The sequence below is a fragment of the Rhinolophus sinicus genome, chromosome 14, assembly GCF_057876585.1.
Source record: "Rhinolophus sinicus isolate RSI-liver-muscle chromosome 14, RSI-T2T, whole genome shotgun sequence".
Lineage (NCBI taxonomy): Eukaryota > Metazoa > Chordata > Mammalia > Chiroptera > Rhinolophidae > Rhinolophus > Rhinolophus sinicus.
In genome coordinates, this window is record NC_142514.1 from 130840565 (window position 1) to 130853428 (window position 12864).

Below are 12864 nucleotides of genomic sequence, written 5' to 3' on the forward strand. Positions count from 1 at the left end.
ATATTTTGTTTGATCCATTTTGTGTTAGCTCCTATGGTATTTTAAAAATATATACTTTTGTCAACATTTAAAAATCAAGGTATTTCACATAAAAGTTCACACTTCCAAGATTTCTTGAAAATTCTAAACAACTGGCAACACTGGGCCTGGATTTCCTCATTGTAACAAAAATGCTTAGAAATGACTAGACTATATCTATTAGACAGGACATGAGCTCCCTCATTTTGCCAAGAACCATCCATCTCTTCCTAAATAGTTCTTACACCTGGCTCACTTCACTTATGAGTATTTTAAGCACCTGAAATCATTTGACATTTTGACATCTAGATCAATGGTTTCTAAACTAACATGTGTCAAAAATCACGCAAGAAACACAGATTGCAGGTCTGCTCCCCTACAGTTTCAGATTCAGTATATTGGGGGCGAGGCCCAAGAATTTGTTTTTCTAATAAGTCTCCAGGTGATGCTGCTGATGTTAGCCTGGGGACCACAATTCAAAAAGTTAAAGAATAAGTGAGTGGTAAGGAAGTGACGCAGGAGTTTAGTGTAGCAGTTAGGTTCTCAGACTTTGTGTTTAGACAGTAATAAATTCTGTTTATTCACCCAGGAAATAAAGATTATAGTGCCAACTTTCTAGGGTTTTGTTTTCATCTAAATGAGATAAATGAATATAAAATATCTTTCAATATCCTCAAAGCCCCTAGCTTATTGTAACTTTCATTAAATGATTCTATTGTACGGTTACCATTACGGCTATTATGTATTTCAAGAATATTGATTCTGAGGAGAAGGTAAGATTGATGGCTGGTTTTGAAGCAAGAGTAATCAAGGTATTTATATATTTGTTTATTTATTGAAGAGTGAAGTATAGAAGAAAATTACTATTTCCATGAGAGCCAAATTGATGGGAAGTTACCAGTGGAAGGAGTAATGGTAGGGATACAACAGCATGTAAAGCCAGTCAAAGTCTTGAGATTCAGGAAGTATATTGGCCCGAGCTGTGAGAACAACCTTGACTTCTGTCCCCTGAATGGAGGTACTGCATCCATTTTCAGTTCTGCAGTTCTGCGTAGCTGGAACTGAGAACAAACTGTGTCAGCATCCCAGCGTAGCTGAATCGTGAGTGAGGCAGGCCCAGGCATTCAGTGAAAGCTCTGTGAATTGAGGACCCCACTGAGCTAGCCGCTTTGCTTCAGGGGATTTGGGGTAGAGGCCAACTCTCTTTGCTAGAGGTTCCAGTCACCCTCTTTCATTCATAAAGACCTGTAGCTCAGAGGAGTCATTGGTGTTGTGGGGCTACGAAGGTAGACAGAGTGCAAAGGCCTGCAGAGAGCTTCCACCACAGCTTGTTGCCTGGGGCCTCATTTAGTGTGTTAGCTGATAGTAAAGACCGAGTCAAATGTCCAAGTGAGACCATTCTCTCTCTAGTATTAGAGTCCAGTATGGTGCAAGGTTTCCTTTTTGATGGTTTAGACTAAAAAAACAGCAGTGTTTCCTTGACTGCTAAAGGGAATTTGCCCAGATTGCTCCTCAATTCTGTCAGTTTATTATCCAGTCCTGCTGGCTGAGGCTTCTGGTTTGCCAACTAATAAGACGTTACCAATATATTACGTTGGTGCAAAAGTAATTGAGTTTTAAAAGGTTAAAAGTAATTGCAAAAGCTGCAATTACTTTTGCACCAACCTGATAATAACAACTTGGAACATCAGAAAGTAAAAACTGCTTAAGCTAAATCTTTATGGCAGGTGGCAGAGGGGTGTAGGTATTGAGGAAGTACTGTAAATGTTTCAGAGGTCTTGCCATATGAATAAAAATTGGTCTTGGACCTTGAGTGCTAGTGGGATAGAAAAAAGATTCGGGGAAGATAACATACCAACCGCCATCAGTCAGTGCAATGGATTCAGTTAGTTACAATGTTTGGTGTAGCTGAGGCTATAGGCTCCAGAAATCATGACTGTTAGCATTCTATCCTTGTCACAACTGTCAAGAACTGTGAAGGGTCTAAGATTTTACCGTGCTTACAATCCAAAAACCCTGCCACAGTTTCATGGATGCTGTCACAGTCTCCTAGGACAAAGACAAATGACTTTATTATTTGCAACAATAGCGGTAGCCAGACACCATTTTATTGAACCAGTTCCTGAAGCCCTAATTCCTACAGGGCAATGCAAAGATGGCCATGTGATACATTCACTCGTAATGGAGAATAACCCTCAGTTTAGGAAACACAAATCTTTTACAATAGTCACTAAGAAAACTTATTTCTATCATGCAAAGCTATAGTTATGCAAAGATCCTTGAAAAGACATTCCAGAACAAAGTCAGTTGGTACCTATGCTTGTTATGTGGTACCACAGAGTAGAGATACCTAAAAATACGGGAACTTATGTAAGATGCCATCAACCCCTCTATCTTCATCTTCTTAAAAGCTTAACCATGTTCAGCTTTTACCAGATCATTCAGTTACATTTGAATCATCCAAGTTCAACACTCCTTGGTGAAAGGCTTTGGAATTTATAATCTTGCCTTTGGATAACTGTCCCATTTTATGTTTCTTTTTGGGAGTAGTACAAAAAACGGGTTAAACAGCGCACTCACATTCTGAAACTGACATAAGTAGTATATAATAATATTTGTTGAGGTCTTAGTCATTTTAATGTGCATGTTAAAAGTTTGAAAAACATTTAATTCACACTGCAGAAAACAAATAAGTATTAATTTTTAAGCTTTTTTTTTTCAGCTTACAGGTTGCAGTGGACCAAAGGAAACTGCTTCACCTATTGAACAGAATAAAGACAATCAGTGTTTTGAAAATGAAACTAACAAGAAGACCAGTGTAAGTGTTAGAGTGTTTTCTTTGTTTCTGTGTTTAATGGGCAAGATATGTCTCGTTCTTTGTGGGATGTAACCTAATTTCTGGCTTTGGCCTGGTCAGCATATATGGTTCTCCTGCTACTGAGCTGACATTGACCATGGATCATTTTGAGTAGTTGTATGTTTTCATGTTGAAAATTTTATTTTCTGTGTTTTGGTATAGAATCTTAAGTTGCTGGTGTTTACACAGCCATGTTATAAGCTACTTCATTTCCCTCTCCTATCTGGTTCAGGTCTTCCAAAAAAACCCTCATTCCATGCTTTGGCAGTGGTTTTCAGGTGCTATATTTTTTCTTTTTTTAATAGCTTCCCCTAAGCAATCTGAAAACTACTTCAATCATACATTTTTTTAATTGTCATCATATGTATTCATTCAAGACAAAGAATAAAAATTAATCATGGACAGGGCAATGTTAAAGAGGTCATACTGCTTTATATAATTAAACCAAGAACTTCTGTCCAAGGAAAGTATGTGTATTTACAAGTACAAGCATTTTACAAATTGTCAACCTCAAGTTTAATTTATTTCTGATGAGTTGTAGGAAGGTGACCCATCTTTACTATGGTTTAATGATATAAATCAGGGTTCCATTATCAATTTTATTCACAGACACCAATTTATTTTTCTACTTGGATTTTACATGTTTGATTTATCCCTTTTGAGAAAAGGGATACACTGGATCTTTAGTATCTTTGTAATGTATACAACACCAAACAGTGCCTTATAATCCTTAGGTATATGTTCTAGGTAGAATTGTGCCCTCCCCCAATTTATATGTTTAAGATATTGCCCTTAGTACTTAAGAATATGACTATATTTGGAGATAGGGTCTTTTTATATTAAATTTATTGGGGTGACTATGGTTAGTAAGATTATATAGGTTTCAAGTGTACATTTCTGTAATACATCTTCTATATAGTATTCCATTGTGGTCACCACTCAGAGTCAACATATATTTGACACCCTTTACCCTCTTCTACCAACCTCACCCTCCCTTACTGTCTGGTAACCATTTATGTCTGTATTTATGGGGTTTTGTTTCTTTGTTTCACTTGTTCCTTTGTTGCTTTTAGTTGTATATCCCACACATGAGTGAAGTCATATCGTTCTTGACTTTTTTTGTCTGACTTGTTTCACTTAGCATAATAATCTCAAGATCCATCCATGTTTTTGCAAATGGCAGTATTTCATTTTTTCTTCTGGAAGAGTAGTATTCCATTGTGTATATATACCACATCTTCTTTATGCAATCATCTATCGAAGGACATTTTGGTTCTTTGCATTTCTTGGCGATTGTAAATAATGCTGTAATGAACGTCAGAGTACATATATCTTCATGAATTAATGTTTTCAGAATTTTTGGATACTCAGGAAAGGGATTGCTGGGTCATATGGTAATTCTATTCCTAATTTTTTGAGAAAACTCAATATTGTTTTCCATAGTGGCTGTACCAATTTACATTCCCACCAGCAGTGCTTGAGGGTTCCTTTTTCTCCACAGCCTCTCCAACACTTGTTATTATTTGTCTTTTTGATGATAGCCCTCCTAACAGGTGTGAGGTGATATCTCATTGTGGCTTTGATTTGCATTTCCTTAATAGCTATGGAAGTTGAGCATTTTTTCATGTTTTGAACATATCTATATGTCTGTTTGTAGGTCTTCTTGGAGTAAGTATCTGTTCAGGTCCTCTACCCATTTTTTTTTTTTTTTTTTTTTTTTAAATTGGATTGTTTGTTTTTTGTTGTGGAGCTGTACAAGTTCTTTATATATTTTGGATATTAATCTCATATTGGAGGCGTTGTTGCAATATCTTCTCCCATTCAGTTGGTTGCCTCTTTGTTTTGTTGATGGTTTTCTTTGCTGTGCAAAAGCTATTTAGTTTGATATAATCCCATTCATTTCTTTTTATTTTGGCTTCTACTTCCCCTGCCTTTGAGGTCAAATTCATGAAATCCTCTTTAAATTCAAGGTCCGTAAGTTTAGTATCTACGCTTTCTTCTATGCAGTGTATGATTTCAGGTCTTATGTTTAGGTCTTTGTTCCATTTTGAGTTAAGTTTGGTATATGATTACAGATAGCATCTAGTTTCATTCTTTTGCATATTGCTTTACAATTTCCCAGCAACTTTTATTGATGAATCTTTTCTCCATTGTATGTTTTTGGTTACCGTGTTAAAAATTATCTGCCCATATATATGTGGATTTATTTCTGGGTTTGCAATTCTATTCCATTCGTATGTGTGTCTGTTTTTCTGCCAATACTAGCTGTTTTGATTATTATTGTTTTGTAGTTCAAGCTGAAGTCAGACAGTATGATACTTCCAGCATTGTTCTTTCTGGTCAGGATTGTTTGGCTATTGGTGGTCTTTTGTAGTCCATACAAATCTAATGAATTTTTTGTTATTTCTTTTAAAAATGCCATTGGGATTTTGATGGGAATTGCATCAAATCTGTATATTGCTTTGGGTAATATGGCTATTTTAGCTATGTTGAGTCTTCTAATCCATGAACATGGAATGTCTTTCCATTTCTTTGTGTCTTCTTCAATTTCTTTGAATAATGTGTTACAGTTTTTAGTGTATAGGTCTTTCACATCTTTTGTTAAATTTATTCGTAAATATTTTATTCTTTTTGTTGCAATTGCAAAAGGATTTTTTTTTTCATTTCTTTTTCTGAGATGTCATTGTTAGTATATAGGAATGCAGTGGATTTTTATACGTTGATTTTGAAGCCAGCTAATTTACTCTATTAGTTTACTGTTTCTAATAACTTTTTGGTGGAGTCTTTAGGGTTTTCTAGTATATAAAGAATCATGTCATCTGCAAAGAGGGACAGTTTAACTTCTTCATTCCCAATTCAGATGCCTTTTATTTATTTCTCTTGCCTGATTGCTCTGGCTAGGACTTCCAATACTATGTGTATAACAGGGGTGATAGGGGACAGCCCTGTCTTGTTCCTGACCGTAGAACAAAAGGCTTCAGTTTTTCAGGATTAATTATGATATTAGTGAAGTATAGAGGAAGATTACTATTTCCTGGTGTGTGGAGGGTTTCTCATATATGCCTTTATTATGTGAAGGTGTTTTCCTTCTATACCAATTTTATTAAGTGTTTTAATGATAAATGGATCTTATATCTTGTCAAATACTTCTTTTGCATCTATTGATACAATCATATGATTTTTATCTTTTATTTTGTTTATGTGGTGTATCACATTGATCAATTTGCATATGTTGAAGCTGGATGAATACCACTTGATTGTGATGTATAATATTTTTAATGTATTGTATTTATTTGCTAGAATTTTGTTTAGGATATTTGCATATGTCTTCATCAGAGATATTGGTCTGTAATTTTTGTGTGTGTGTGTGTGTTATCCATACCAGGTTTCGGTATCAGGGTAATTTTGGCCTCATAAAATGAGTTAGGAAGTCTTGCCTCTTCTTCAGTTTTTTGGAAGAGTTTGAGGAGCACAGTTATTACATCCTCTTTGAATGTTTGGTAGAATTCACTAGTGAAGCCATATGGTCCTGGACTTTTGCTTTTGGGAAGGTTTTGGATGACTGATTCAATTTCCTTATTGTTGATCAGTCTTTTTAGGTTTTCTAGTTCTTTATGATTCAGCTTAGGAAGGCCATGTGTTTCTACGAACTTGTCCATTTCCTCTAGGTTATTGAATTTGGTAGCATATAGTCCTTAATAGTGTTCTTGTATGATCCTTTGTATTTCTGTGGTACCCATGGTAACTTCTCTTTGATTTCTGATTTTGTTTATTTGTGTCTTTTCTCTTTTTATCTTAGTGAGTGTAGCCATGGGTTTGTCAATTTTATTAATCTTTTCTAAGAACCAGCTCTTTGTTGTATTAATTTTTTCTAAGTTCTGCTCTGATTTTTATTATTTCCTTCCTCCTATTGACTTTGGGTTTCATTTGTTTTTTTTTTTATTTGTTTTTTTGTTGTTGTTGTTTTGTAGTTGTTTAAGGTGTAATGTTAGGTTGTTTATCTGGAATTTTTCTTCTTTCTTGAGATAGTCCTGTAATGATATAAGTTTCCCTCTTATTACTGCTTTAGCTGCATCCCAATAATTTTGAAGGATGTATTTTCATTCTCACTTGTTTCTATATATCTTTTGATGGGTCCTTTTATTTTTTTGACTCAGTCATTTTTTAATCGCATATTACTTAATTTCCAGATATTTGTGTTTTTTTCCTGGTTTCTTTTCACAGTTGATAGCCAGTGACAAAGCCTTGTGACCAGAGAATATGCTTGGTATGGTTTTAATCTTCTTAAATTTGCTGAGGCTCGTTTTATGTCCCAACATTTTGTCTATCCTTGAGAATGCTCCATGTACACTAGAAAAGAATGTACAATCTGATGTTCTAGGATGAAGTGCTCTATAAATGACAGTTATGTCCATTTGGTCTAATGTGTCATTTAAGGCCGATATTTTTCACTGATTTTCTGTTTGGATGATCTATCCATAGCAGTCAACGAAGTATGTTGGTCCCTTACTAATTGTGTTTTGGTCAATTTCTCGCTTTAGTTCTATTAGTAGTTGCTTTGTATATTTTGGTGCTCCCTGACTGGGGACATAAATATTGATGACTGTTATGTCTTCTTGTTGTTTATCATTCTGAAATGCCCATTTTTTGTCTTGTTGCCTTTTTTATCCTGAAGTGTATTTCGTCTGATATAAATATGAATACACCTGCTTTTGTCTGGATACCATTTGTTTGTAGTATCGATTTCCACCTTTTCACTTTGAATCTATGTTTGTCCTTGTACCTGAACTGTGTTTCTTAGAGGCAGCATATGGTTGGGTTTTGTTTGTTTGTTTGTTTGTTTGAAAGCTTTTATTGGGTAAGGGGAACAGGACTTTATTGGGGAACAGTGTGTACTTCCAGGACTTTTCCAAGTCAAGTTGTTTTCCTTTCAATCTTAGTTGTGGAGGGTGCCATTCAGCTTCAAGTTGTTGTCCTTTCAGTCTTAGTTGTGGAGGGCACAGCTCAGCTTCAGGCTCAGTTGCCATTATTAGTTGCAGGGGGCACAGCCCACCATCCCTTGCGGGACCCTGCGTTCCAACCAAATTGAGCCTTCTGGCCCCCAGGGAGCTAAGTGGCAGCTCATTGACTTCATTCTAGTTGTGGAGGGTGCAGCTCAGTGGCCCATGTGGGAATCAAACTGGCAGCCCTATTGTCCAGAACTCGCGCTCTAACCAACTGAGCCACCTATCTGCCCTGGGTTTTGTTTTTTAATCCAATATGCTAGTCTGTGCATTTTTATTGGTGAGTTCAGTCCATTTACATTAGGGCGATCATTGATAGATGAGGATTTACTATAACTATCTATCTTTTGTTTTCTGGTAGCTCGGCGTCTCCATTGTTTCTTTGCCTTTTTGTTGCTGTCTGTTATTTTAGTGAGTGTGGTGGTATTCTATGATTTTTCCCTCTGTTTCTTCTCTTTCTATGTTATATGTCTCAGTTCTGGATTACTTTCTTTCTTTCTTTTTTTTTTTTTTTTTGAGTGGTTACTATTAAATTTATGTACAGGACAGCTTCACATATACAGTAGTCCTTTTTCTTCAGCATGTTTCTTACCTCCATTTCTCTTTGGAGATTCAGACCTCTACTCTCTCTGCTTTTATGTTTTTGCTTTCATAAATTATCCCTATTTGTACTTTGAGTTGATTTCTCAGATGCAGTAGCAAGTTGTCTTTTTCTTTTCTTTTTTTTAAGTGTTTTGATCTTCTTTACTCTTCATGTTATGCTTAAGTGTAAAGTGCCCTATTTTGTGTAGGAGTTATCATTTCTTGTTTCTGTCTGTCTGTTAGTAATGTTGCTCATGGTTTTGTATTCTTTTGAATTTTTGTTTCAGGTCGAATAGCGCTCTTCAGTATTTCTTGTAATATGTGTCATGAGTTAAAAAATTTCCTCAGGTTTTGTATGCCTGGAAAAGCCTTTATTCCCCCTTAATATCCAAAGGGTAACTTTTTTGGATGTATTATTCTTGGCTAATAATTTCTCTTTCTGTTTTTTGAATATTTGATTCCACTCCTTCCTGTCTTGTACAGTTTTTGCTGAAAAGTGTGATGATAATGTAATGGGCTTTCCCATATTACTGCTTCTCCTCCTCACCCCCACCCTGACCCAGCTGCCTTGAGAATTCTTTCTTTGTCATTAATTTTTGACTGCTTCAATATAATGTGCCTTGGAGAAGGCCTGTTGGGACTGAGGGAATTAGGAGTTCTGTTCGCTTCCTGGATTCGAGGATCCAGTTCTTATCAGAGGTTTGGGAAGCTCTCACTGAGTATTTGTTTGAATATACTCTCTGTTCCCTTCTCTCTCTTCTTCTTCTTCTGGTATGCCCATTATTCTTATGTTGCTCTTTCTGATGGAGTCAGAAAGTTCTTGTATATTTGTTTCATTTCTTTAACTCTCAAGTCTCTCTCTCCTTCCATCTGTGTCATTTCCAGATTTCTATCTTCAGTATCACTAATTCTCTCCTCCATCTGGTCAGCTCTATTTCCTAAGCCAGCTATTTCATTCTTCATTTTTATTTTACTGAGTTCTTCATCTCCAGAATTTCTATTTTTTTAAAAATTTTAATCTCTTTGGTAAAATATTCATTTTGTTTGATGATTTTGTTTCTGAGTTCATTAAACTGCCTGTCTGAATTTTTCTGCATCTCATTGAGTTTTTTTCAGAGCTGCAATCTTGAATTCTCTGTCATTTAAGTGACATATTTCCATATCTTTAAGTTAATTGTCTGGAGATTTTTCAGTTTCCTTCTGAGCTGCCTTGTTACCTTGGCTATTTATGGAAATTAATAAATTATTATTTCTCTTCCTGAGCACATCCAGCAGGTTGATATGAAGGGTCTTTCTATTGCTTTCCAGTAGGTATTGCTGGAATGTTTTATTTTCTCTCCTGCTGCAGCCTTTTATTTTCTCTCATCCTGTAGCTTGCATTTTGTCTTGTGCTGTTCCAGCTTCTCATGTGATAGCGGGTTTCCTGGAAGTTGGATTTGTCCTCTGTGAGCAGGTTGCCTGGGTCTCAGGCCACCCCGTGGGAGGGTATAGTGGGTGAGAGAGTTCTGAGCTTCTGAAACCCTAATGGTGCCCCTGCAGTCCGATGCGGAGTCTGTGTGTCTCAGTGGCTCTTGTTGTCCCTGCAGGGATCCATCCAGAAAGGTGGGGGTGGGGTGAGCTGTGAGAGGTGGCTGGTGTGTTTGTGGCTCTGAGCAATGGAGTCTTCCCCTGTCTCTCCCCTACAGTTCCTTCCCTATCCCTGGAATTAGTCACACTGTGCAGCTGCAGCTACAGGACCATAATGCCAGTTCTTAGGGCTGTAGATATTCTATTCTTTAATCTGATAATGCTACTGTTTCTTCTGGAGCCTGTTTCTAACACTGGGAGGGTGGGGAGTAGGGTGAGCTCTGGGCGGGTGGGCAGAGGCAGACAGGCTCTATGTCTTTGTTTTCTGTTTCCTGCCTGGCAGTCAGGGCTGAAACCACAGTTCTTACCCTTCTGTATTTGGGCTTTGCTCCAAGGTCTCTGCCCCAAATCCTGGGTTCAGCCATATTATATTCTGATTCCTCAGGCAGGACCCTGGTACACAGGGAGTATACCTTTAGCCTAGATTTATCCCTTTCCCAAGACTGCAGGGAGCTTTGGACTGCATCCTGTGGCCCGTGGGAGGCAACTCTGTGCTTTTCCCTTCCCTCCTGCCTCGCTCGCCCAATTTGCCCACCTTCAGCTGATTTGACGTGTGGATCTCAGATGTGCTTGTCCGTTGTTGAATTATAGCTGTTCCATTTTTGTAACTTTCAGGGGAGATTTCAAAAGGTACTCCTCACACTGCCATGTTTATAATATAATCCCATAGAACCAAATTTAATCATGGAAACAGTGAAAATAAATCAGTAATACATTTTTTATGAACACAGAATCAGTATTTAAAGCACACATAAGACTCTTGGGAGATTGTTTCGTAGGAATTGGATTTATTGAGGCTTTTTAAAATGTACCTTCAATGATGTTTCTTCTTGTATTCTAAGTCTTCTGCTGGGAAGCAGAGACAGTCCTCATTATGGTTCCATAAGCCTTCAAATTTCTTTCAAATACAGGGAGATATGTCTACTGATTTTCAATACGTGGTAAATATCAGTGAAGGAAATATAGGGAGCTATGTCTACTGATATTCAATGAGTGGGAAATATTAGTTTTTCTGTTGATTATCACTTATAATTTGGACTGATTTTCTGGTGTTGACAATTCAGTTTCCTAGTGTTGACTTGGCCTTGGAATTTGGACAAAGTTCTGAGTCAGTCCCAATTATGAATTTTGATCATTACTGTGAAGAATTTATTTAAAATAAAAAGGGTTATAGAGTGAATTGTTCTTCCCTTTATAAGGAAACCATGGAATTTAGAGCCAAATTTAACTAGTGGCCAGTTTATAGAATACCTCTATAAAATACAGTTACGTCCTCTGCTGAAAAATGTTTCTGTTTAACGTAGAAGGTGTTATTTAAATTATTTGAGACTCTTATAATATGCTAAATGTGCTTCCAGGAAAGGAAGTCATCTAATTTGGCAGTGGCACTGTTTTTCTCCAAAAGGAGGAGGGACTCATGAATACTTAGAAAACAAACTTTTAGACTTCTTGGCTGTCCAAGAGAATATTTTCAGTTTTGCTTCCTGAAAATGAAGTCATCAGGCCTTAGTAGGATACAAATGTGCCAACTTGTCATACAGCTAAATTAAATAAGTGCTGGCAAATATACTAGGGAACTTTTGTGTTTTTATCCTGGGAAAACATATTGCTGGCCTATCCTATTTATACTCTAAAAGCTTGTTTCCTTATCGTATAGGGTAGTTATAAGAGTTTGATGAGATCCTGAATATGAGCGTGTTTAGTATTTCCTGGCCAATAGTAGATTTTCATTCTATTGAAATGAATTGCAAGTCTTACATGGATTTTATTGAAGTGGTGGACTCTATTATATATATGGTTTCCTTGGATTTATGTGTCTATTACATAACTAAGAGTCTATAACATTCTTTTGCCTGGAAACCACTTAGTCAAGAAGAGGCTCCTACCTTCCTGATTTCTACTTGCCACTGCTCAAAATTCTGGTTGAATTAAAATAAGCATCAGTGAGACTTTCTTAATTATCTTAAAAAGAAAAATTTAATTATATTACACACTAAAGAATATTGATGATTTTTGTATGAATATAATATGTTATTGTAATTGTTTATTTTTTAGGCCAGTCTTCAAGGGCTGTTGACAGTAAACCCCAATTTGTAAATCACAATTGTGTATGTCTCTTAAATATAACACTGGACTTTGATTTCTTTATCTTCAGAATTAAGGTGTTAGATCAGATTATTCTGAAGGATTCTTCCATATCTTAAGTCTGATCATTCTATGACAATCATTGCAGAAAATAAATTATAGTGTGTAAATAGAGGACTCACTGATAACAGAAAGTATTTTAGCCAGCAATAGCAGTAGGTCATGAGCAGTACACAAATTTAGATGTAAGTGATATATATTTAGAACAATAAATAGGAAGAGCTTCATTAGGCTACATTAGTTTGAGAAAATTTCAACAACCCAATTCATAAGCTGGTGGTTCTTAAAGTATGGTCCCCAAACCAGCAACATTATTCGCATCCTCTAGGGACTTGTTAGAAAAGTAAATTTCTGGGCTCCACCCCAGACCAACTAAATCAGACGTGCTGGGGATGGCTTGGGGAGGTTGTAATGAACCTCCCAAGTGATCCTTAAGGATGCTACAATTGGAGAACCTGCTGCCATGAGTTGGAGAACCTCCAGGCTTCCTATGGGGAGTTCACTCACCATCTTTTCTGTCACATGCATCAAACCAGTCAATTTAGGGAAGGCCCAGAAAGTGATTTGAGGCTTTATTTGGCAATTTAGAAGAAATTACATCATACGTACTCTTTAGTTTTCTTGTTTGCATTT

At 36.6% G+C, this 12864-nt stretch overlaps 1 protein-coding gene across 8 annotated transcripts in view; it reads left to right on the forward strand.

Moving 5' to 3' along the window:
• DLG2 (discs large MAGUK scaffold protein 2) overlaps positions 1–12864 on the forward strand; it is a 1894072-nt gene that overhangs the window by 352211 nt on the left and 1528997 nt on the right. For all 8 annotated transcript variants that reach the window (XM_088791538.1, XM_088791536.1, XM_074335659.2 and 5 more), the window contains one exon: positions 2741–2836. In XM_088791538.1, coding sequence (XP_088647664.1) covers positions 2741–2836 — 96 coding nt within the window. The remainder of the gene's footprint in view (positions 1–2740; positions 2837–12864) is intronic.